Here is a 26,607-nt window from a genome sequence, read left to right on the forward strand (position 1 = left end):
ACAAAAATAGACCTATAGGTGCTACAGAACAATATATTCCCTCCACTTGTGTGTGTGTGTGTGTGTGTGTGTGTGTCTGTGTGTGTGTCTGTGTGTGTGTGCAGGTGCAGGAGATGATGAAGATAATGAAATCATTTTTCACTGTCTCTCTTTTATGCCGTTCCAGCCCTTTAGCTTCCATGTAGGCCAGTACAGCTCTAATGAATTGGAGGTGGATACTGTATCACAGCATAACTAAGAGCACCAATAGGATTACTAAGTGACAGACTGCTGCTGCTGCTGCTGGAGATTAAACACTGCATCCAGTGCTGTACAGTGAGGCCACTGTGTTCTCTTTAATGGGAAGCAGACAGATACATTGCATTGATGTATTAATAACAATAGTGGCCTCCGTGCAACCTTATCCCATCTTTAACTCCTACAAGAATGCGGCACTCTGAAGTAGTTTCTTATGACTGTAACGTGGCGTGTGTGTATAAGAGAGAGAGAGAGAGTGTGTGTGTGTTAGAGAGGGAGAGAGAGAGAGAGAGAGGGAGGGAGGTAAGGGAGGAGGGGGCTGTGCGCAACGGCGGTGCCAATAAGCGCAGCGCCATCTAATTAAACCCCCACCACGTAATCCAAACGGCACCATCCCCCCGTTTAAATCCACTCCTCCACCGCCGGATCCCGTGAACACACACACACTGTCCTCCGCTCCCGCACCGTCCCATCCCGGCCGCTGGAGGATAAAGAAGCAGAAGAAGAAGCAGAACAAGAAGAAGAAGAAAGCACCGGCACAACCGCAGCACCCTGCCTGCTGCTGCTGCTGCCGCCGCCGCCGCCTCTGGCCTGCACGGTAACATGGTCCGCTCGGCTCCAAGGCTGTAGTCAATCAAGTCATTCAGCGGGCGTGTGTGTGTGTGGATGTGTGTGAGTGTGCACGGTGAAGAAGAAGAAGAAGAAGAAGAAGCAGGAGCAGAAGCAGCGGACAGTCCCGCGTCTCCATCAGTGTAACAAACAGCACCGGAGCCACCGGGACGCACCGGAGGAGGCGAGCATCCCAGCATCTGTACCCGGCTGTCCTGCACTCCGGCCCGGCTGATTCGGAGCAGGGTTCCCCCCTCCCCTGCCCTCCATTATCGGGTAAGAAAGACGAGTTATTACCGATCGATCCGTCAATCGCCAAAGTGATCGTGTGTGAGTGTGTTCGCTGTAGTGTGTTCGTCTTCTTTTGGAAGCGACGCGGCCGCTTTTGTTTACCCGGAAACGGTGCGTGTTTCCTAGGCTGCGCGGTTGCGTTGAACACAGAAACATTCCTGAATACTCGTCAACCATCTGTGTTTAGGTTGAGATAAGACAGCTGCTGTGTGTGTGTGTGCGTGTGCGTGTGTGTGGGCTGTTGTTGTTAAGCGTCTCTTTCATTCAGTCATTCATTAAAGACGAATAAACAAAGTGTGTTTTTCTCTCAGCACCATGTTTTATGAATGATCTGAAAGGAGGACAGGATGTATGTGAGCATGGCGCTGCTCTGGATCCTCTAGCTCCCCTCTGGCCCGGGCTGCAGAGAGGGAGAGGGGGAATAGGGAGAGAAAGGAAAAGAGAAAGAGATCAGTTGCATCATCTTATTGGCTGATTAATTCTTATCTGCTCTCATCTTTAATGAACCAAGTCACTATGAGACTGAGTGTGTGTGTGTGTGTGTGTGTGTGTGTGTGTGTGGCGTCTTTACATCCCTGCTGCTCTTTAAATATGATCTGTTGCCTTTCAGATGTAAATCCAAAGACGTTTTCTGCTGCATTTGTTTTTAAAACTCCCAATATTTCAATTTCTCCTTTTATAGTTTTTACATTTATTCTTAATTCTCACTTAATTCTACCGTCATTCTTGTTGTGACATGTATATAATATCCATATTCTCTATTATGATGACTGTAAAATAACTGGAGTGAAGTTCATTTCATATCTAATAGGATCTGGTTGATGACTTTTCAAACAGGCCGGTTCATTGCCTCCTAATAGGACGATAATAGCTCCACTCATCAATTGGTGCGATAGTAAAGCAGCCTCTGGTTCATTTGAACTCTCTGTCATCAGCCTGCGTCTCCTTGGTGATGGTAAACTGTATATGATGCATCATCTGAGCAGGGTTGATAATGAAGTGTGCAGTCTGAGGTTCTTTACTGAGCTTCTACGACACAAAGCTGTCTGAGAAGAAAGAGAAAAGCAGAGAAATGAAGAGAGAGAGAGAGAGAGAAAGAGGGGGAGCCCAGGGGTTTAGACCCTATCAACCTAGATCATCATCTGTCCTCAAAGTGTTATTGTCTTTATAGGCTCTCTGCCCTCCCCTGAGATCCTGAACTCTGGGCCGGCGTGTCGTAGGCGTCACCATATGATCCATTTTGCTTCTGCTGTCATTCTTCTTTCCCTAAAACCAACCCCGGCCCACCGTCTCTGAATAATCCCTTCTGATTGAACTGCTCTGCGTGTCGGCCCCGGCACAGAGCATTAAGAAATAAAAGGAAAACCTAATGTGTGCCAAACCATCACCTGTCATCTAGTTAAGAATATTCATGAGGTCATCTGCACATACAGTAAAGTGTCATTATGGACCCTGAAGGCACCGCACTCATCCTGGAGCTGGGCTCATAAAGAATGAAGCATGCGAGTGCCAATCATTCCTCTATTATTGGGTCTGACCTCAAGGTAACGGGGACGAGCTTCATTGGATTTGAATTTTTGAAATCACACTTAAGGACATTTCCTCCGTCTCGTTTCTCTGCGGCGTTCAGTTTGAAGCATGAAGGCGTTTTAGTCTCTGATGTTGTTTGTTGGTTAGATGTAGCATTTAGCTTGGATGTGCTAATGTTGTTCTGGTTGTTACATAAGAAGACAAATGTGTGCCGGAGCAGCAGCCGCACTCTCTCAGCTACACACACACACACACACACACACACACACACACACACACACACACACACACACACACACACACACACACACACACACACACACACACACACACACACACACACACACACACACACACACACACACACACACACACACACACACACACACACACACACACACACACACACACACACACACAGGGGTTTTAACCCTCTGACGCTGTGTAGTTAGTCAATGATGGATGTCACTGTCATGTTTTTCAGGGAGCCAGCTGATTTGCCCTGTGGCGAGAGGGAGAGGGGGAACGAAAAAGAGAGAGAAAGAGATTAGATTTGCTCTCAGCACTCAAACTAAAGGCAAAAGAAATCGCACATTTTGACAGATTTGCGTGTGTTTCTTCCTGTTGTGCTGCAGGCCTTGTTGTGCTCATGAATACGACCTTGCTCTCTCTCATGTGACGCTGCTAGGAAGTCTTCACATGACGCCCCTGTATAGAATACATAACCAGAGGACTCAAAGTCACCCTGAGTGGACATGTTTACACCCTGACATGGAGGCGTGTCTGTAGTGGACAGTGTGAGAGGAACACAGGCTCAGTGTGGAGCCTCTCTGCAGGCCGTCAGACCTTTGGACCAGATGATGATGATGATGATGATGATGATGAGACCTTGGCTGAGCCGGAGCTTCCTGCAGGCCTTCAGCTGACTTCCCCTCTAAGGAGATTGTGTTGTTTGTATATCTTGCAGTGGCGTGATGGATGGGAGTTTCTCTGAGCTCAACTTTAAAGGGTTTTCTGTGAAAAGCCACCCTGGTCATTAGGACAGATCGTTCTAAACATGATCCATTAGCCAACAATCGCTCAGAAAGCCTCTGCAGCCTGCCGATACAGTAATGGGAGGAAATGGTGATGTGGTTTCTCCATTCCAGGGAGATTTCCAACATTTGGCCTCTTAGTCTTTGGTGTGAGGAGCAAACATTGAGCCGTTGCACATCCGTGTCCTGTTAGCAGCGTCACTCTAATGAATGCGATTGTATGTTCACAGTAAACAGGTGTGGATCTTCTGCCTCCATTGACTGTATTAGCTCAGCTCCTTGTATTGATTACATGTGGGCAGCTAAATCAACAGCCAGCACACTGAACTTTACTTTACCCTAGTTTGGATGCTTTGTGATGCTTTAGCAGTGTCCAAACATTTATTGGACAGATCTGCCAGGTCCTGAAAGCTAAAAGGCTCCATATAAACGTTTAAATGTAGAGATCTTTCAAACCTTTTCAGGGCTTTAATGTGTACATAATGTTTACACAACAATACATTGATCTAGTTTTATTGCACCACTGAGCATACAGAGTGAAAACAGCTATTTCTTAAATGTCTTATTAAGGTAGTGTGTTGGTAAAGTCAAAGTACTTCATGTTGTGTTATTGAAGTAATGGATAAATCAAACACTTTGTCTTTTGCTTTTGAAATTGATGTTCAAATGCTTCAACCTCCACGAGGTGAAGGCTGCGTGTTTTTTGGCAGATCTAACAGCAGTCAGAGGAGAAGGGACGAGCGGAGGACGGGCTTTTTATATCCTTTGTTTTCATACGCGGAGCAGCGTCGTAGGTCAGGCTGGATGAGGCTGGCACGGCTCGACTCCAGCTCTGCGTTCTCCTCTCGTACGACGCTGCGTCTCTAATCTGCCCTGATCCTGCTGCAAGGGCCATCACAGCCAAAGTGATGAAGCCTGAGATAAGACCGGGCCGCCGCCACCGCGACTGCCACCGCCGCAGCACTGGATGTGGGAGGCTGAGCCGAGCTGCACATCACAAATGAGAGAGCCCTTGGTTCTAAAATCAAATGATTCCACCCAACAGAGCCGAGGAGACACTTGATGTGGTTTACAGCTCAATCAGGTTTGTGTGTCGTGTGAATCAACCTGCCATGGCGGCTGATTGCTGGATCGCTCCTCATGAGTGGGCTCGGCTTCCACTCCAACTGCTTCACTTCCTTTTTCCTGGTTGCTTGTATTTCATTCATGAAGGAAGACAAGAGGAGGAGAGATCATAAAGCTGGAGCCCGAAATTAATCCAGATTATTCTTTAACTGCAATCAGGGACTTTATTCTACTTAAACTCCGAGTCTAAACAATTTAAAATGAACGACTAGAAAGACTGAAGTGCCTAAGAGTGTCTACTATAATATTTGATGTTGCGTGAAATGAAGTTTGAAGCGTTCTTGTCTTGTCTCACCGGGATTAAAGCAAATCCAGCCGTTGTGTGTGTGTGTGTGAGAGAGAGTTTGAGGTGTTGTTGTGTAACGTCAGTAGGAGTGAAGGCCATGCTGGTGGAGGCGGCACACTCCGATTAAGACGCTTACATGCCCAAATACATGGAGCTGCCATTGCGTAATCTAAGTGTGTTAGTGAGCAGGGGAGCATTCGTCCGTTTAAAACAGATTCAGTTGCATTGAGGTTTGTACATGACGTCTGATCAGAAGCATTTCCTGCCTGCGTCTTTGTCTGATTGAGGTTTTAAAGTGCATGTAAACGTCTTGACTGATTCCACCTACTGTCCTCTCCTCTCCTCTCCTCTGCTCTGCTTTCCTTCCCTCCAGCTGTAAAGAGGCTGAAAGGCCAGGCAATTACCCCCGAGCCCAGCATGTGGCCGGCTTAATGAAGTCAGAGGGGAGAAAAGTGTGTGTGGTTGTGTGTTCTTTAGCATAAAAGGGCCAAACGCTCTCCGCTGATAAAGCGGGGTGGAGCACACACACTCCTCCGGCATCTCCACTCGGATCGGATCTCAAAGCGGCCTCTGCCTCTTTCCTTCTATCTCTCCTCCTTTTTCATCATCCGTCCGTTCCTCACCAAACCACAGCGCTGCTCCTCTCCTCTCCTCTCCTCTCCTCTTCTCTCCTATCTTCCCTCTCGTCTCCTCTCTTCCCTCACCTCTCTTCCCTCCTCTCTCCTCTCCTATCTTCCCTCTCCTATCTTCCCTCTCGTCTCCTCTCTTCCCTCACCTCTCTTCCCTCTCCTCCCCTCTCCTCTCCTATCTTCCCTCCCCTATCCTCTCCTCTCCTATCTTCCCTCTCGTCTCCTCTCTTCCCTCACCTCTCTTCCCTCTCCTCCCCTCTCCTCTCCTATCTTCCCTCCCCTATCCCCTCCTCTCCTATCTTCCCCCTCCTCTCTTCCCTCTCCTCTCCTATCTTCCCTCTCTTCTGCTCTCTTCCCTCTCCTCTCCTCTCTTCCCTCTCCTCCCTCTCTCTCTACCTTCTCCACACTCCCTCCGTCATTAGACACTTCCTGTCCGTCTTCACTTTGAGCTTTTCCTTTCATCTCCTCTTTACTGTAGCGTCTGTCCCCTTCCCTCCATCCTGCCGGCTCCAGCAGACACACTGAACTGAACTGGTTAAATTAGTCCAGTTTTTCCACTGTGCAGTCATAAAAAAAATGTTTTCTGTTCTCGTGTCTGTCCCCTGACTCCTGCCTCCTCGGGGCTCTCTTTCAATTTAGATGCCTCCTTACGCCTGAACAGAAAGTGAGGAATGTTATGGTAGAATAACCACCAGCTGTGTCTCTACCTTGGTTGATGTTGTGCCTGTATTTTTTTTCCGACACTATTGCCACAGCGAGGGGAAAGGAGATAAAAGTGTTCTGGGTGAAGAACTACATCCCTGCTCTGTAGCGCGGCGGCGGCGTCAATTAAAGCACAGGGCTGTCGCCTGCTGGCCTCTCGCTGGACTTTTCTGGGCAATAACACAGAGACCAATCAGAAATTGAAAAATCAATCTGGCGCCGGCTGGCTGGGATGCATTTACAAGCAGCCGTAATGACTGCAGACTCATTTCTCCGGTTGCTTGTGCAATCGCGTAGCAACCTTTTTCCGTGGAACTGTGAGGGAAAAGAGCAAAATGATCCTGCGGAACCTTTTCACCGACCCTGTCAGGTCACAGCACCGCGCTCTTATTACCTGGACTCACACACTCGTTCCTTTGTTTTGCATCTCAGCTGCATTTGAATATTAGTCCAACCTGATGCTCACACACCCGTGCAGTCATCTTAAGATAAGGACAAAGGCTGATTTGAGGGAGCATGGTAACTGTTGCTAAAGGGCAGAAAGGAGACTTCAAACACACTAATCAGGCGTTTACACAGGGCAGCACACATCCAGATGACCTGTTCCTGTGTCTGTGGCTTATTGTTCCTGCGGGTGTGCACCTACTGACCCATTTCTGATGTTTACCCTCACGTGGAACAACAAGCACATGGGATCAGATGCTGTTGGATGAAATGATTCGCCCTTGAAGAAACGTATTTAACCTCATCTGATACCAAATCATGGCTCAGAGGCTAAACCAGATAATGGAAATGGCTTCTTATATTATAGGTGAGTTATAATATTCAATCATTACGTTTGGACCAAAATATGATAGTGATACGTAATATTAAGCTTATAAATAATATGTTTATATGTCAGAATCCAACATTCTGTGTGTGTGTGTGTGTGTGTGTGTGTGTGTGTGTGTGTGTGTGTGTGTGTGTGTGTGTGTGTGTGTGTGTGTGTGTGTGTGTGTGTGTGTGGCAGTGGCTCAGTGGGTAGTGCTTCCGCTTGGGAACCGGAGGGTCGCCGGTTCGAGCCCCTGCCGAGGTGCCCCTGAGCAAGGCACCGAACCCTCAATTGCTCCCCCCTCTGCGGTGGTAATGTAATGTAAGTCACTTTGGATAAAGGCGTCTGCCAAATGATCGTAGTGTGTGTGTGTGTGTGTGGGTGTGGCCATGCCTGCTTGTATCCGTGTTGCCGCTTACACATTAACCACGTAAAAGGAAAAGGAAAAAAAAAAAACAGATGGAGAGTGACAGAGGCATGAGGTAATGGAGAGAGTAAGCGGGCGGACGAGGGAGATAAAGGCAGATAGGAGGAGAGATAGTGGGTGAGAGATCGTGTTAATCCTCCCCGCAGCATTTTCACGTGACGGTTATTGATTAGCCTCCATGTCAAGCTCTGTCCTTTATGGCAGATTGTATTCATGCCCCCACAGCACTGACTGAGCTTTTACTGTGTGTCATCGGCTCCAGGCCTTCTACGGCATGTGACCCTACTATATATGTTACAGCCCCGCATCACGGGTTCAATATGGCCACCAGCTGTGCAGAGGCCAGACAAGAGAGCAACCATTCAGAGGGTTTTAGGAGAATAAGAACATCTCCTCCTCCTTTAATCTTTTAAATGTTGGATTTCCTTTGATGTTTTCAAACCCGTGACTCTCCGCGTTTACTGCATCAATCAATCCATACAGATGCTCCCAGGTCATTGGAGACTATCTTCATTTGAATTTCCAATAAAGGTGTTGGTAAGATAACAAGCAGAGTTAGATCTTACCACCTCAGTTCACAGGTGTAGCCGAAGTCGTGTGTGTGGCGTTCCCTGGCTGAGTGGAGGAGCTGTGATCCGTGCTCGTGCTCGGCGGCGGCGACGTGTGAACTCTGCTGCCTGTGTGAAACGCGCAAGCAGGATGCAGAGCGAGAGAGAGAGAGAGAGAGAGCGTATAGGAAGAAAAGCTGCAAACTGTCCGACGGCGTATCTGCCTAAGCGAGCCCCGAGCCCCGAGCCGGGCCCTGTGTGCAGAACGCAGCGTTGCATTGTGGGATGCCTCCGTCCTGCAGCTCACAGGCTCTGTAGGCTGCTTGTGAAGGGGAAATTCTGGCTGAGTCGGCTGTTCGCTTATCTGACAAAAAAGTAGGGGTACACATGTATTTATAGACGCCTTCTCTGCCTTCGTCATCAGAGCGGCGCAGGAAATAGGAGGGAGAGAGAGAGAGAGGGGGAGAGAGAGTGAGACGGCTATAATGTGGTGAGTTTGCACGGCTGCTTTTCCTGAAGCGTGAGATTTAGGTTGTTTCCCAAGCTTCACATCCCAGCATTCCATACGCTGCATGCCTCTGCCTTATTTGGGATTTCAGTGGTCTTTTGGGTTACATACAGTGTGTGTGTGTGTGTGTGTGTGTGTGTGTGTGTGTGTGTGTGTGTGTGTGTGTGTGTGTGTGTGTGTGTGTGTGTGTGTGTGTGTGTGTGTGTGTGTGTGTGTGTGTGTGTGTGTGTGTGTGTGTGTGTGTGTGTGTGTGTGTGTGTGTGTGTTGTGTGTGTGTTTGTGGCATTGTGTTCCAAAAATGACACTTAGTTACTGAGTGAATAGAGTAAGAGACAGATGAAGCTGCTGAGCCTTAGATTAGTGTGATTGCTTTTCAAAATAAGCTCCATATTCAACGTATCTGCAACGTCAACGCTCCAATTTATTACCTCAGCACATACAGATCAACACACCGGTAGATTGAGGTCAGTGTGCACTTTTATGATGATCGTTTCTATGGAATCATGTTATTATCTAAGCATGAAAACGTTTAAAGCCTCATCTGTACACGAGCCAAGGATCAGCTCCTCCTGCTGCAGTCTGTCTGAGGAAACTGAGCGACAACAGAAGAAGAAGAAGAAGGTTTCAAGAACTTTGTGCTGCTCACTCTCAGTCGCTGTGTCAAGCTGCGTTCCATTGATTAAGACCTGATCATTTTCAGCCAAATGACTCAAATGCAAACCAACATTGCGAGGAGTCCACAGCAGCCACTCTTCCTCTCCTCATGTCACACATCAGAGTCTAAATGAGCGGCGGCGCCAAGCAGCAGGAGGAGTTTCCTCTGACATTTGGATAACACCATTTGGTTTCCCTGGCAGTGTGAGGACAGGAGATATCTTCTTTCATTCATCATTCTGTGGCTGTGTGAATGTGAGGCGATGTGGCAAACACACACAGACACGACTCACCTACACACACACACACACACACACACACACCATATGTAAATACGAACGCAAGCCAAAATCAGGGTTATTTTTATAGATCCATTGGTGCGCTGGAGCCGTATGAGTCACTCAGGGAAGGATGCGTGACGGGCGTATGTGCCAGAGGAGCGTCAGCGCCGGAGTAACGGGGGGGGGGGGGGGCTGTGGGATTGACAACCGACACCACCGCACTGGTGTTTTTCTCTCTGGGTGATGAGGAAATGATGGTGACGCGTAGGCTGACTGTGCGAGAGACGTGATGGAGAGAGAGAGAGGGAGAGAGAGAGAGAGAGAGGGAGGGGACGAGAGGAGCAGAGACCAAGAAGAGACAAAACTGTGTGTGTGTGTGTGTGTGTGTGTGTGTGTGTGTGTGTGTGTGTGTGTGTGTGTGTGTGTGTGTGTGTGTGTGTGTGTGTGTGTGTGTGTGTGTGTGTGTGTGTGTGTGTGTGTGTGTGTGAGAAGACGGATGCCTCTGGCTTTCACGCCCTGGCCTCCCCTCAGTCCTCTCACCTACTCTGAAATGTGAAAGCAAATATCACATGTATGTATGTATGTATGTATGTATGTATGTAGCCGTGTGCACACAGATCATTACATACAAAGATCACGGGGGCAGGAGTGACGACTTTTGTCACGCCAGCAACAACGTGAACTCTGCTCCAGCTCCTCTGTTGTCGCCTCCTCTGCTGTTTCCCTCAGACTCACACATGCACAGCGTTTCTTGTCACCGTCTTTGTCATCATGTGAAGTCTTCTTCTCTAAGCTCCTCTGGTGGAGTGACGCCACGCTCTTCTCCAGGTGGCTGTATGATGTCATCATCAGCTCTGAGTGGAAGCGTATGCATCAATGTCTCAGTATTAACCTGAGTAAAATAGTTCAACCACAGATTTGTTGAAGCTTAACGTTGCGGTGATAAATCATGCAAATCTTCACTTTACGAGGCAGAAGTATGTCAAGAGCCTCATCATCATCATCCTCTTCATCATCGTCACCACAGCTAAGTGAAGCCCATCCATCTCCTCTCTTCCTCATTTGTCACCTCAAGTGCAATCCCTGACCTGAATAAGTGAATAATTGCCTGTAGCAACAAAGGAAGTAAGTTGACGCTGAGAGAATAATTACGATCTTCATCAGGGGAAGTGTGTGTCCCTGTCGTGTGTGTGTGTGTGTGTGTGTGTCTGAGGGCCTAGACTGTGCCGGTTCATCGTGCTGCCCTGGGACAGGAGCTAAAATATACTCGGGTGCCTGGAAAGCCCTTCACCCTGGAGGCCTTTGGCAGTCAGGGATGTCCTCGTTCTGTGAGCCCGTGGAGAGCAGGAGAAGCAGCACACAGACGCTTTCATCTCCGTGCACGTGGGACCACTGACTTCCAGGGCAACGTGATACTGTCGGCAAGATGAAAGGAGAGAGGTTTGATTGCGTGTCCTGTTTAACTCACCCTTACGATATCGTTTACACCAGACCTGCCACCAAACCTAACCACAACCTAACTGCACACAAACACACGTTCCTTCCTGGCACAGAGGCACGTACAGGAGAGCTTTAGGAAGGATCGCACACTCGGACCAAGCTTCTCCATTACACCCTGGACGCAGAGGCAGACATTCATGAATCTCAGCACGACACCTTCACACCTGAGCCCATGTTTTTGGGGCAGTTTATGAAGGAGGAGAGGTTAGAGGTCGCCGTACAACAGGCCCTGTTGCCTGTAGTGCGTAGGCGGAGGCGGGACGGAAAGATTTAGAGCAGCGATACCGAGGGAGCTCAGGCAGAGGAAAGCAAGGCCCCGAGGCATTTAGCAAAGATCAAGGGCTGTTTAAAAAAAAAAAACACGACAAACTGACATCGGAGACTGTTTGGAGGGGAAGGGGAGATGGATGTAGGAGGAAAGAAAAGAAAAGGAAAAAGGAGAGGCTAAACGAGAGGATAAGGAAGACAGGTGTCGGGTGTCAGCGGATCGATTGCAGCTAAGGATAGAACTATAACGGGATTCTCCTTCACCTCTCCAGTAGGAATAGCTTCGCTCCTGACCCTCCAGAGGGAATGTGTGGTTGCCATGGACACGGGGTCAGATTCCCAGACACAATATCAATTATTTATTCAGCGTCGAGTCTTCTTTTGGACACGGTTCAGGTCTCAGACTGGGCTAAATACATCTGTGTGTGTGTGTGGGAGATGTAGTAAACGCCTCGGTCCCTAGAATGTATTCAACCTTGCTAACACAGCGTTTACAGTGTGTGTGTGCTGGTGGAAGCGGTGGTTGTATGTATGTCATTGGTGAGAACTTCTCTAATAATCTCCCTGTAATCCCGAGTTTATCCAGCGGATTATCCAGCAGCTGTATGGTTGCTATGCGTTATCATGATTGTGTGTATGGAACCAAATTAACTTGTATTAGTAGTTAGATTAACGTGTTGACCTGTGCTGTGTAGACGGGCCGCTGTGTTATTATGTTGTGCCACTCACATTTACAGACCTTTGCAGAATGGTTCCATCCAGCCTTGTTTCTTCTTCGTGGCTTTGTTTCAACGTCTTTGGATCAATCCTGATAGATGTGATCGGCACTGGGGTTCAATACACTGCCAAAGTCATCAATCACCCTTCATCCGTTTTGAATGCATGGATTTTGATTTAGAGTGAATTCCCTCAGAGCGCCAGCCTCATTTCTAGCTTCTGGACAGGGAGCTGGATTAACTTGGGAGAGATCACAGCCGCCAGGTCTTAAACTCCCTGGATACAAAGGGCTGTGATCTGGAAGGAGCAGATGGCTCAGCTGCTCAGGTTGTCTCTGTGCAGGAGAAGATCTGTCTTGTGGCTGAACGCCCCCCCCCTCCCCTCCATCCCCCCCCCCCCCCCCCCCCCCCCCCCCCCCCCCCCCCCCGGGAGTGAAACTGCTGCTGATGGAACAACTGTCTTGGTGAGAGGCCATGATTGAGCTCGTCAGCAGCTGAGGCTCCTGTCTTCAGCTCGCTCAGTGTGGAGCAGACAGTATGGATTTTCATATATTATTGTGCTCGGGCCCCTGTGCTAGAATTACACTTGGTAAAGGTCACGGCGCTGCAGAGAGGAGATACTGAGGAAAGGAGCCATGGAGGGAGGGAGGGAGGGAGGGAGCAGAATTCAAATGGCATTAATTATCCATCAGGCCGTTCGTTTCGTTTTTTTAATCCTTTTTTTTGGTCTGCTTTGGATTCCTACCTCCTCCCTTCCTTCTCCTATCTTCTATCGCCCTTGCATATTGTGTAATCAACAAATGGAGCTGGCTCGTCCCCCTCTGTGCGGCCATTTGGCTCGTCAGCTCCTCAAACCTGGCCCTTCCCACACAAACACATGGCACGCCACAGTCGGGAAGCCAGCCCGCCAGCCCGCCCGCCCGCCAGCCCGCCTGCCCGCCCGCCCGCCCACCTGCCCGCCTGCCTCGCCCCCCCCCTGCTGTGAACGCACGGACAGATGCGGCGTCCACCCGTAGGCCGCATGCTGACTCCGCCTGACTCGGCCCGTCAGAACTGTTGCTGCTTGAACACGTTCAGCTGCTGCGTCTCTGCCTTGAACCCAAATCAACAAAGACATGCAGAATTCCTCTGTAAATGTGATTTCTGTACGCCTCCCCCCTTTTGCATGCATGGAACAGCCAGTAAAGTGTGTGTTTGTGCGTGTGTGTGTTTTGCTTATTGCCACCCCTGTGCACAGAAATGACAGTTTGATAGATTTTCTTCAGGATTGGTTCTTACAGTAATTGTAAGTGTGTGTGCAGTGTGTGTGTGTGTGTGTGTGTGTGGGTGTCTGTTCCACACTGAGAGGATGAAATATGCGGGTTACATGGTGTATTCTGTGTTTACGGCTGTGAAGAGGAGCTTTCGCGTGTAAATATTTCATGAAGACTGCGGGAAAGCTAGAAAAAGCTCCTGCTTCTGGAAAAATATCATAAATATTCCATGAAAGAATGGATCCTATAGATTAAATATGTGTTTCATTTATTCATATGAGTGTGTTGGCAGTCGGAGATGATTGAGTGGTGGAGGAGCTCATTAGGAGATGATATTGATCGGGTAGCAGAGGTCCAACTGGCGGAGCTCAGACGTCTGCAGCGGTCCGGCTCCTCGCTGAAAGGACACCGGAGCGTTTCTGTCTGGGGAGGATGAATGAATCACAGACCAGCACCAAGGAAGCAGCATCTTCATCTTCATCACCATCATCATGACTCATATTCCACAGAGGCTCGAGTAAAAAAACATCTTCACCTGCACAAGCATTTACAAGGGGTCCAAAATGTGTAAACAAACGCCACAAGCAAACAGGAAGTAAACAGGAAGTGACCTCCCGTCACCTGGGAAACGTTTCCTTCCTCGCCCGGACAAAACCACAAACACAATGGAAAATGGAGCATCAGCATCGTGTGTGTGTGTGTGTGTGCGTGTGTGTGTTGTTGCTTTGCTTGCTATCGTCTCGTTGATTTAACAAAGTAAGTTACATCGATGATACATTAATTATGAGCGAGTATCAAGGCTGCAAATGGAAAACAATGTGTCGATGCTTCAAGTTGCCTCAGGAGGAAAAGATGGAGGCAAGCAGGCAAACATTCATAAACAACCTCTCCTCTGAAGACGCGTCGGGTAAACCTGGGTAGATGTTTCTAATATTTATGAGGCTGAACACATTTTCAGTACAGGAAGTGAGTTGTATCGTTTAGTGAGTCGGTTGCTTTCTTGTGGAGCGACTGCAACCGATCCAAGACCAAAGGCACCGATCTAAAGGGGGTCAACACTCCCAGTTTAGATATCAGGGCTCCAAACGGGCCCCGGGTCTGAACACAGTGTTTTTCCGTCCAGTAAACCTCTCTTACGTGCGGTTGAAGGACGCTCCTCCTTGTCTCTTTGACCCAGATGGAAATAGCTTTGCCCTCTAACAGGCGGCGTCATAAATGAGGTCAGCCAGTCTCCTCCCCGATGGAGGTCTGGGTTCATGAAAGGAGGTCTGCTGCTGCGTTCCTGCTGTGCCTGGAGGAAGTGTGCTGGTCTTAAAGGTCCATTAGGCCTCTCACATGCTCCTGACCTCACTCTGGAGTGATGAAACGGAGCCTTCGGAGAGGAATGATGTCGTTTGCACGTAGCTGTGTTGTGTTCAACCGTCCAAAACAACATTTGGACTGACGATCACCGTTGTGTTCCTAATGAACATCACACTACAAACTCCAGGCTGCAGGTGTGTACGTGTCTTCAGAGGGCTGAGCTCATATGGAAGAGATGTTAAGGTTTCATCATCACTCAGCTGTTTGATGTGTGAGCTCACCGTGTGAATCATTTATAAGCAAACATGAAGAATCTACCTTTGTTTTCTTTTGAACTCAGTCTGGAGGAACTTCACTCTTCTGGTCCCTGTAATCACATTTCACGCAAGATGAGTTCAGTAAGTAAACAGCTGGCTGCTGCTGCTGCTGGAGACACTTTAGACTCTGCTCTGGACTTTATGATTTATGAGCACAAAACTACTGGAAGGCTGCAAAATCAGAATGTTCATCAGGGCAGGAAAGGTCAGATCGTTGGTGTTTGAAGAATGAAGATGAAGGTCACTGGGATTTCCATAAAGTGAAGTGTGTGTAAAGTCTATGAGGAGAAGAACCCATGTTGGGCTGAAGGCTTTGATTGATTCTGATCAGTGAGTTACTTCTCTGATATGTTTACACAAATACAGCCACATGTACTGACCCAGCTGGCCAATCAGAAGAGAGGTAGAAGAAGAGAAGACTATATATGTATTGAAGCTTTTGAAGTCTAAACATAAACAGGAAACAGAGCAGGAGAAGCTCAATCCTTTTTCATTCTTTCAGAGTTTTATTTTGATAATCTCCATACCTCCATAACAAAGATATCCTTATACTTTCTCTCTCTCTCTCTCTCTCTCTTTCTCTCTCTCTCATCTCTGCCAAATCACAGAGGAATTGAAGAAAAGAAGCCTCCTTACTTTTTTCTAAAAGTTGCTAGCGAGACATCAGACTTGAGGACGCGCTGTATTACTTTCTCGTGTGGTTTCCTGTTTGACAGAGAGCTATTATCACGACTCGGATGCGCTCTGAAAGCTGAGTGGAGCGGGCGAGAGCTCCACACTAAGGACCAGGCCTCATTCTTATTTTTATCCACTTCATTAATGTCTTTTCCTTCAATAACTCTCTCACTCTCCTCCTCCTCCTCCTCCCGCGTTGCCTGGATCCTCATCAATCTTCCCCTTTGTCCTCCACACACTCTGAGGTTTTGTGTCTTACAGATAAAGCGCACAACTTTGTATCCAAACCCTTTTTTAAGTGTAGGATCCTGTGGTTGATGCTGTTATTGGCGCTCACAGCTGTGATCAGGCTGGAGCTTCCCTCACCGACACAACACACACCTGTGCAGTACGCTTCATTACCTCACTGACAAATTGCATCTCTCACACGTATGTGAGGAGAAGGAGACGGAGATAGGAGGGACAGACAATGCAGCTCTGATGGGCCGAAGCTGCCGGAAAGAAAAGCTGATGGCAGAGCAGGAATTATGGGAAATTGCGGGGAGGGAGGGAGGAAGAAAAGCAGCAGGGGGGAGGAAGAAAGAGAGAAAAGAAATATGGAAGGTATAAAGTGTCTGGTATCTCAGGTGGCCTCTCAGATTGCTGCTCTTTCAGGAGCCACGGGAGACGGAGCGCTGAAACACTCCAGCACAACAACACACAAGCAGCACAATCAATGTGTCCCTGCTGTCACTGCCTTTCATTTGCTGCTTCTTTCCACATGGCTCCAGCTCTGTCTGCTGTAATCTGCTGCTGCATTCCTCCTCCTCCTCCTCCCCCTCCTCCCCCTGCCCCTTCCTCTCCTGCATGTTTTCCATCTCCCTCCCTAACGACGGAGGTGTTGGCAGGTGACATGGAGACGGAGGCGGCGTTTTCTCAACGTGCAAACTTATTAAGAACTGGAGGAGGAAAAGAGAGAACGTCTCTTAAATTGGACTTTGGACTCCTCACATTTCTCTGCGTTCCTCACTCCGTCTCAATTTACCTCGCGTTCTCCAATTTATAGGAAAGTTAGACTCCTAGAATAAAACTTTTATTAAACTGAAAAATTATCTGAACTATCTCCTCCACATGCAGGCTGATGGAGGCGCCTCTCTCTCTCTCTCTCTCTCTCTCTCTCTCTCTCTCTCTCTCTCTCTCTCTCATCTCTCTCCCTCTCTCTTGCTCTCTCTCTCTCCATCTCTCTCCCTCTCTCTCTCTCTCTGTCTCTCTCTCTCTCTCTCTCTCTCTCTCTCTCTCTCTCTCTCTCCCTCTCTCCATCTCTCTCCCTCTCTCTTGCTCTCTGTCTCTCTCTGTCTCTGTCTCTGTCTCTCTCTGTCTCTGTCTCTCTCTCTCTCTCTCTCCCTGACTTTCTCTCTCTCCCTCTCTCCCTCTCTCTTGCTCTCTGTCTCTGTCTCTGTCTCTCTCTCTCTCTCTCGGTCTCTCTGTCTCTCTCTCTCCCTCTGCCGCTCCCTTTCTCTCTCTCTCCCTCTCTCTCTCTCTTTCTCTTCTCTCTCTCTATCTCTTTCTCTCTCTCCCTCTCTCTCTCCCCATCTCTCTCTCTCTCTCTGCCTCTCCCTTTCTCTCTGCCTCTCTCTCTCCCTCCCCCTCTCTCTCTCTGTCAATATGCTTTTATTACGTCTGCACTCATGCGGCTGCTGCTGCTGCCAGACGTCACTCCAGCAGGTGTGGGAGGATTTTACTCGACAGTCAGTTAAACCTGGTCGCACTGAGGCTTTCCATTAATCTGCCTTTCAGCGCAGAGAGAGAGAGAGAGAGAGAGAGAGAGAGAGAGAGAGAGAGAGAGAGAGAGAGAAGAGAGAGAGAGAGAGAGAGAGAAGAGAGAGAGAGAGAGAGAGAGAGAGAGGAGAGAGAGAGAGAGAGAGAGAGAGAGAGAGAGAGAGAGAGAGAGAGAGAGAGAGAGAGAGAGAGAGAGAGAGAGAGAGAGAGAGATAAAAACATCACAACCTCACTGCTGAAGCGTCTCACATGTTCTCAGTGTGGAAACGCTACAAAGTGACTCTACTGGCATCTAAACACAGCACACACACACACTCCATTCACTCCCATCCCAGTGAAGCAGACGGACGGACGGAGGAACAGACGCTCGTATCCCAGGCTCTGCACGACTCTACAGACACATCAGACACTGTAACACATTTAGAAGTAAGATTCTGCTGTTTTTATGGCGCTGTTATAGCTTGATGATAATTATAACTCCACTCAGATCGACACAGGATCAAATCTCCCCTCTGAAAGCCAGATTAAAGATGAAAAGCCTTTATGTGAGCCGGACTCACTCTGGGTCTAAGTGACCCACTGTCCACTCTGTTGTTTGTGTGTGTAACATGAATGAATCTCTGCTCACAGCAACATCGCCTCTTCCTCTTCTTCTTCTTCTTCCTCTGTGGTTTCTGTCACGTCCCTGATGATGGCATCTTTCATTCTCCAGATACGATTCTCTCTCCCCGCCTTCCACTTTGCTGTCTGTCACCAAGCCTGCGTCTCGTCTTCCATCATTTCCGTCTCTCACACTCCGTCCTCCTCTTCCTCTCCCGTGTGAGACTCGTCAGAATACATGTGGTACCGGCCCTAGCACTGTGTGTGTGTGTGTGTGTGTGTGTGTGTGTGTGTGTGTGTGCGTGTGTGTGTGTGTGTGCGTGTGTGATTGGACTTGTGACATGACTGATCACTTAGGAACACTGCTCACCTGGACTGAACGGGCTGATTAGTGTTTTCTGAATGATAAAGGTTGTGATCGGCGGTGAATTTAGCGTTCTTTGTTTGATGGCGTGGCAGCTGCTTGAAGAAGGGAAAAATGGAAATGAGGGAAAAGAGCGGCGAGGGCGGCAAAAAGGTCACGGTGGATTTGTTTGTGCGGTTGTCGTGTTTGTACTGGCAGCCTGCTTGTCAGTTTACACTTTGTCATTTTCAGCGTAATGAGGGATTCTTTGTCAGATGGTGATAACACCCCTCTGCTAGCTACCAACCAGGTCGTGCTCCATTCCTGCCAACAGTCTGCAGCGCCTCTCTACATACAAAGCACATCTCAGTATCTCTAAAGTCCTAGCCACAAACCTGGACTCACCTGGGCTTCACGCTCATTCAATTTATAAAATGCAGTTTGATCCTCTGGTTCTGTTTCTCACACGTCTGAAGCGTGCTGAGCTGTGTGCCGCTCAGGTAACTGCCGTTGTTGTGATGGAGGGATGGAGGGATGGAGGGATGGAGGGAGTTGTTATTGCTCCAATTAAATCTCTCGCAAGCGTTCGTCTCGCACAAACACGCACACACACACACACACACAGACACACACACAGGAGAGTGAGAAATTACATGCTTGTTTTCACCAAATGACAATGCCAGTGTGTGGATAGCCGTTATTAATTTCAGTAGGTATTACAAAGGTGTGTGTGTTTGTGTGTGTGTGTCTGTGTGTGTTCTCTCAGTCCAATCCTCTGCCTGCTCACTTAATCAAACACACTGCAGGTTTTCAGTGCCACTGGCTGATTTCATTTATAGTGCGGCTGATGCTCGCTCACTGCCCGGAGGGATGGAAGTCAAAGCTGCTAATTCATCCTGGGATGGTGGACTTCGCCTTTGTTCCTCTGAGGCGGCATTGAAAATAAACTGGGTGACATAAAAAGTATAAATGTAGACATTAAAGTGCAGAAAAAAGAGATTCCACTCCAGCTCCAGCAGGCAGCAGGCAGCTTGACGTTCAGGTCAAATAAGGATGTACAGGAAATCAAACAAACATCTTGAATCAGATGAGTAAATAAGCGTTCTGATTGGACACTGCATGGACACACACTCATTCACCTGCTTTGTATGTAGTGGGCGTGGCTGACCTCTTCCATTATATGCTCCCATCCTCATTTTAACCTCCGGAGACCACATTACATTACATTACCACCCATTACAGAGGGGGGAGCAATTGAGGGTTCGATGCCTTGCTCAGGGGCACCTCGACAGGGACTCCAACTGGCCACCCTCCGCTTCCCAAGCAGAAAGCTCTACCCACTGAGCTACTGCCTCCCTTATAAAGCACTATGATAAACTTAAACCTGTTGTCCTCATGTCAGGACATTTTTATAAATACCACTTTGGTTCACTAGAAAACACAGCAGACAGCAAGAAATGTGGTTAACTCTCTCTGTTCATAGGTCGAACACTTGACTTATGGCTATGAACTTTCAGATCATCTCACTGGATTCATTTCTGTAGGCGTCAAACTCGAGTTGTGCAACTTTTAAGTGTTCAACCCATCCTACCAGATATATGGTTCTATAAAAATGAGATGAAGATGGAAGTGGATCATCACAGCCTCGTGCCCTGTCAGGGACGAAGAGCACAGCTGCCCATAAAGTAAGCGAAAGTAACCTAAAAGTGTGTAACAATGCGTCTACGTCTCCTTTGCTTTGTCTAAAAAGCGGCCGTGTTCTTCAGCCAGAGGGCACAGAGACGTTATATTCCTCTTTAATCTCTCCTGTGCGCTGCATTAACCGGTTCCCGTAACTGATAGTGTTAAATCATAATTGATGGCTACAGTGCCGGCCTTCTGTAGTCTGGGATTTGGCTGCGAGCATTACTGTCAGTGTACAAGTGTTTACTCTAATGCCTCCAGGACGACACACTTAATATCAGGCTCATTTTATTAGTGGAGTTAAGAGGTGATGGAGTGGACCGGCTTTCATTCCCCACCAAATCCCAGTGGGCAGGGGAGGAAGGCCTGCAAACCCTTCAGCCGCCAGTGTTATGGTGAATTAGGCCTGACAGGTAATAGGCAACACACACACACACACATGCAGCGTCTAAGCATGTACACAGACATGCCACATCCGCCAACTAATGGGCTTTCTTAGAGACACACACATGGGGATACATGCATGCTTACACACAAATAGAGAGATGCTTTTGTTGCTTTGGCACACACACACACACACACACACACACACACACTGTACCGTCCCTGGTGTAATTACCTATCATGTCTGAAGAGAGATTGGACTGCAGGTCAGCCAAGTCTCATCAGCGGCGTTCAAGCCCCGGTGATACTGTAATTTATATCCCCTTCCTTCCTCACACACACACACACACGCACACACACACACACAGACACAGACACAGACACAGACACAGACACGCACACATAGCCAATTTAGTGATTGAACACAAGCTAATTAGCCGCATAGTACAAGGAGAATGTGGCAGAGTAACAGTGAGAGGTTGTTCTTCTTCTCGGAGGACAAAGTGCTTTTTATAGGACAGAGAGACGCCGACTACACCTGAAGACATTTAAGAGCTCTGGTTACAGCGCAGAGTGACTTTAACCATGTTGCTTCCTGGCAGATTTCATCAAATGAGATAAAGATTAGGAGATAGGGACATCGACATAGCTTTACACACACACACACACACACACACACATCAGGGTTTCCAGACCATTCCACCACTTAGAAGAGAACTTCGTGCCCAGCCTGAAACATAAATAAAACAAAACACGCCCGTGCCCCCTCCCCCTCCCCACAGTACAACAGCAACTACGCCCTTAAGAAAGCGATGGAAATCCCTGCACACACACACAAACACACACACAGATAAACACATACAGTGCAGGTGTGTGTTTGGGATTATTTGATGTTTCGTGTGCTTCGTGTGACGCGGCGCTAGTGTGTTACATAAGATCCTGTGTTAGGAGGACAAGGACATTAAAGATGCAGCGTTGTCATTTAGTTTATTTTGTAATTCGGTCTTGTTTCTTTGTGTTTGCTTGGTGATTTTTGCCCGATGTCTTTATTGACCACAGCATCTGATGACACCACAACGAGCATGCAGCTAAAGAACGTTTTGAGGCTATTTGTAAAACATAAAGAGGGAAAGGAAACTGGAAATGAAATTGGAAAAACAGTAACAACCCAAGTCAAAACAAGGCAGTTACACCAACATCAACGTGATTAGTTTCAATGACATCACTGTTGTTAGGGTTAGAGGATGACATCATTGCTGTATTGTTGGCTAGGTGACATCATGTAACATTCCAGATATGCACTTATATAGTGTGAGCCTGCTGTGAGGGTGAAGAGGCAACAGGATACAGAACGAGTCCAACCTTTTTGTTCCATGTAGCAGCTTCTTCTTCTCATATACTGCCACATCATTCATAAACCATCTTTCAAAAGTGTTTAACCTACCAGCAAATCAGCCTCATCTCAGCTACAAGTTAGCAGTTTTCCCCATTTGCACCATTTAATAGTTTGTTTGTGTGTAAACGTGAAGCTGTGATGTTCAGGGATCTGTTGATCGTCCTCGTCTCTCTCTCTCTCTCTCTCTCGTGTCATCGCAGGTCAAACGCTCTCTGGGTTTAAGGCTGACCTGCTGTTTTCTCTGGTTGACAGGTGCGAGAAGCAGTCTGGCTAGTGTTATAGCCACCACAGTTGTCAAGGAAACCAAGCATCCCGTCCCGTTGCCATGGGGAAACAAAACAGCAAGCTGCGGCCCGAGATGCTGCAGGACCTACGGGAGAATACAGAGTTCTCCGACCACGAGCTGCAGGAGTGGTACAAGGTACACACACACACTACACACACACACACACACTACACACACAGGGCGAGTGTGCACAGCCTCCATCTGCATTATTACACACTGCAAACAGCAAGTGTAAGCTTTTAAGTGTTTGCAATGAATCTCCCGTAAATCTCCCATAGATGAGGCCTAAGCATCGATCCTGCTCCACACTCAGGCAGCTTGCATGAGGAATGTCTCTAGCACCTTCTAACAGGCAGACTGCTGCTACTGCTGCACCACAGATACATGGATACATTATCATAAATAATATAGATAATAGATCATATAGATAGATTCTTCCAGACACAGGAGGAGAAGGAGGAGAAGGAGGAGAAGGAGGAGGAGGAGGAGGAGGAGGAGGAGACTCACCATGACCTGGAAGCTTCAAGCTCCTTTGGCACAGCATCTTAGTAATAATCTATAAAGCAGGAATGAATCATTTATTAACATTCAGCCTTTATAAAGTATGCCGGAGTGGAAAATGGCACCAAAGTAGCAGGAATGTTATTGTTTATCTGCTGTAAACAGTAGCAAAATACAAAATGTACACACTTGTCTAACAGAACTGAGATTGAAACTTTGTCGTGCCGTTTCTCAAGCAAACCCTGACAGGGATTCAGTAGATGTGGACACAGAAGCAGACACGCATGCCAGATTAAAGCTAAACATCAGGCTTTGATCTTAATCAGGGAGCGAGCTGAGGTCATAAACTCTGTGGAGGCAGGAATCAGGCAGGACGTATAGACGATGACGCAGGCAGAGGGGAAAAACAATGAAAACAAGGTCAAGATGCCGGAGACGCTCAGCTGGATACATGAACACTCCAGCACGAGGAGAAACTACTTGACAATCTGGCAGAGGACTCGTGACACACTGTGCATAAATACAGACGCTGATGATGAGAAGGAAAGCAGCTGTGCATCGGGAGGAGAGGCGGGGAAGGCGGGCAGGAAGTGGACGGGACAGGGATGGGGACAGCTGCTGGCATGGAGGGGAAGGACAGGTGATGAATGACAGGGAGGAGGAGGGGAGGCTGGATGTGAGGACAGCCATGGTGTTGTGTCTGGTGATGGATGCGAGGAGGAGGAGGAGGAGGAGGAGGAGGAGCCTGAGTGTGTGACTCAAACAGACGTTACAGGAGAAACTGCACCTGAGCCTGGGCGGACTCAGCAGATTTCCCTGAGTAAAGCTAGAGATGCATTGTGGGAGATGCTCCACCTGCTCCTCTGCTTTCAGAGTCAGGCAGAATATTTCCCTTGGTCATTAATTTCTATTTACTTCAGTACATTCCTCCTGTTTTAGAACCGGGCTGACACTGTGACCTTTGCCCTCTGAGCTTGATGTTAACCGGTTTGAAAACAGATCGGGAGCAAAGGTCCAACACCTCCAACCCTCCTGACAACCAAACAAACAAACAAACAAACCAGCTGTGGGTGTCTCTGCACAGAGTCCTCCTCCTCCTCCTCCTCCTCTTCCTCCTCCTGTAAAGTCGTTCAGCGAGTCAACAGGTCATTCTGCAGTGATCGGTCTTAACGCTGAGCCCCGTCCACTCCCAGCCTGTTAATCCAGCAGGGAGGGGGGACCAGATTAGGTGTTGTCATGATGAAGCGCCACAGTGACCTGAGCACACTGAACTATCTGATAGTGTGCGTCTGAATGTGTGTTTGTGTAGCAGCTGTATGGCTTTATGCTGGATTAGACCTATGGAACAGCTGTGCCTGCGCTCCTGAATCACAGCTGCAGATGTTCACCCCTCACCTCTGTGACCTGACCCCAGACAACAGGACACACACACACACAGCACATTTACATCACCTGGGTACTTCAGATATAGGTTATTATATAAGAGACAGTCATGTTTAGACGTTGTGTTGTTGTTGTTTTGCAGTCAATCTGTGGTTTGAGTCTGGATCTCACGTCACACTTTGGGTTTTGAGAAAAAGTATTTCCAGGGCGACTTTGTCACCTCTCTCTCTCTCTCTCTCTCTCTCTCTCTCTCTCTCTCTCTCTCCCCCTCTCTCTGATTGATTCGACTGAAAGAAGGACATTTCAGACGGTTGCTTCTCCCTCCTCTTTCTTCTCCCAGGAACAAAGATAGAACTCAGTCTTTTCACGGGCAGAGTGGAACATTCTCCCCCTGCAAAGTCTCTCACAGAAAGGTTTTGATACCTAATTGTTCAGCTACTTTGTGAGGTTTTATGTGGGTCGTTTATAAGTGGACCGTCTGCTGATGTAAGAATGGATCGATGAAATGGTTGTAGAGATTTAGAGAGCAGGAGAGAAAGGGCTTATCTCCTTCCTTTCCTCATGTCTTTTCTTTCCCTCAGGGCTTTTTGAAAGATTGCCCAAGTGGAACCCTGAACGTGGAGGAGTTCAAGAAGATCTACGCCAATTTCTTCCCGTACGGCGACGCCTCCAAGTTCGCCGAGCACGTCTTCCGGACTTTTGACACCAACGGCGACGGCACAATAGACTTCCGGGAGTTCATCATCGCCTTGAGCGTGACATCGAGGGGCAAACTGGAGCAGAAGCTGAAGTGGGCCTTCAGTATGTACGACCTGGACGGGAACGGGTACATCAGCCGCGACGAGATGCTGGAGATCGTACAGGTGAGAGCAGCGGGAAGCCAGACCTGTCTTTTATGGATCGGAGCAGAAAGTGGCAATGCTTCTTTGAAAGAGTATTTATGAGGTCTGAATGGTTTCTTGGAGTTCCATTGTTCCATGTGTGACTTGAGAGTGAGAGAGAGCGCCATGTGGTGCTTCAAAGAACGCCACGCATGCTGCTCACAGTGGAAACTTTATGTGGAAACGGGCTCAGCGTGACTTCAGAAAAAGGCAGATTGAATCTCCGCTCACATCAGTGAGAGAGGCTCCGGGCACAAACAACAGACTCATAAAGACAAATATCAGCAGCATGGACATATTGATGCATGACGTGTGTGTGTGAAAGGAATTAATGACCCCGATAATGTCACAAAGACTCTGAACCACCCACCAACCAGAGCATGATGGAACAGGGGACCTTAGTGGGCTCAAAGCTTTTCCCCCATATAGGTTCCCACCAGTAGGAGGTGCTGCAGAGACGCGATGTTCTCTGCAGCGCTCTCATTGTTCTGTATCACTGTGAGGGTCACATGAGGTCGTTGTAATTGGGTCACATTATAACAGCCAAGCCTACACAGTGACCTTTATAATACATTATTTATGATTACTCCATTTCTCAGGGGGAAATCAAACTGAACCGTGTTTTGATTCAGACCCAAGCCGTCCCTCTGCAGGTCTGACTGAATCATATAGAATCATGCCACATAAAGCATATCAACATTTGAACAGCTGGCTTGTTTGCTTGCAGGTGGCTTTGGCCAACAACCAGAGGAAGTTGGAGTCAGACTAATCCATCAGTGTTGCCGTGCGAGGATTTGACAACAGATCGATGCTGAGTACAGCTGTGTGTGTAGAGACATTGTTTAAATGTGCGGAGCGTGACTCAAGCACTCGTACACAAACACCATTACGCATACATAACTGATGTGGTGACTCACATATTGGCACAGACCACAGTTTGCATGCGAAGCTGCGTGTGTGTGTGCCTGTGTGTGTGTGTGTGTGTGGATTATCAAGTTAAATTTAAATAAGAGTTTATCCCTGAGTGTGCAGAATACTGGGATTATCCTCAAGTTCATTGTGTGTACGCACAACTGGGTAAGGAGGGAGTGGCCTATGAGAGGGGTGGGGGGGGGCGGGGGACAGAGAGAGAGAGAGAGATTAAATAAATGTCAGTGGATGTTAAAATGATATGTGATTTTGGTGACGTCCTGACCTTCTCTCTCTCCTTCTCTCTCTCTCTCTCTCTCCCTGGTCGTCCACACAGACATCAGCTTGCTTTGCCCGCTGATTGTTGGCTGGTGGCGTTCTCCTTTCCTCCAGAACGCTTCATCAAGCTAGTTTGATGAAGCGTTCTGCTTGTGACACCAACACTTAATGGACTTCCATTCAGGTTGCTCTGGATACTGGTGGTCCTCAGAGGATGAACCCTAATGATTGTGCCACCATGAAGGAAAACATAAAGTCTAGTCTCTAGTCTCTAGTCTGAACGTTTGAATCTCCAGTCTGCTGCAGCTCATTGTTACCTGAGAGCCCAAACACTACATGTTCTCCATAACGCTGCAGCACGGACACGGTCGGCTCTACACCTTATACTCCCAGCAGAGGAGATATAACGGGACCGTAACCTGATTGTGGCTCTGTGCCTGAGGCCAGCTGATACTCCGGCGGCTCCGTGTTCACTCTCAGAGGTTGATTTAATGCCATCGGG

General features: G+C 48.1%; 1 protein-coding gene across 1 annotated transcript in view; it reads left to right on the forward strand.

Moving 5' to 3' along the window:
- The first annotated feature begins 638 nt into the window (after nucleotides 1–638).
- Nucleotides 639–26,607, forward strand: part of hpca (hippocalcin) — a 29,516-nt gene continuing 3,547 nt past the window's right edge. Inside the window, exons 1-3 of the mRNA XM_076171545.1 lie at nucleotides 639–1,122; nucleotides 22,119–22,287; nucleotides 24,618–24,899. Of these exons, the coding sequence (XP_076027660.1) occupies nucleotides 22,192–22,287; nucleotides 24,618–24,899 (378 nt within the window). The 5' untranslated portion in view covers nucleotides 639–1,122; nucleotides 22,119–22,191. The remainder of the gene's footprint in view (nucleotides 1,123–22,118; nucleotides 22,288–24,617; nucleotides 24,900–26,607) is intronic.

Source organism: Genypterus blacodes, unplaced genomic scaffold, assembly GCF_046128005.1.
Source record: "Genypterus blacodes isolate CSIRO-AG114 ecotype Tasmania unplaced genomic scaffold, CSIRO-AGI_Gbla_v1 ptg000258l_1, whole genome shotgun sequence".
Lineage (NCBI taxonomy): Eukaryota > Metazoa > Chordata > Actinopteri > Ophidiiformes > Ophidiidae > Genypterus > Genypterus blacodes.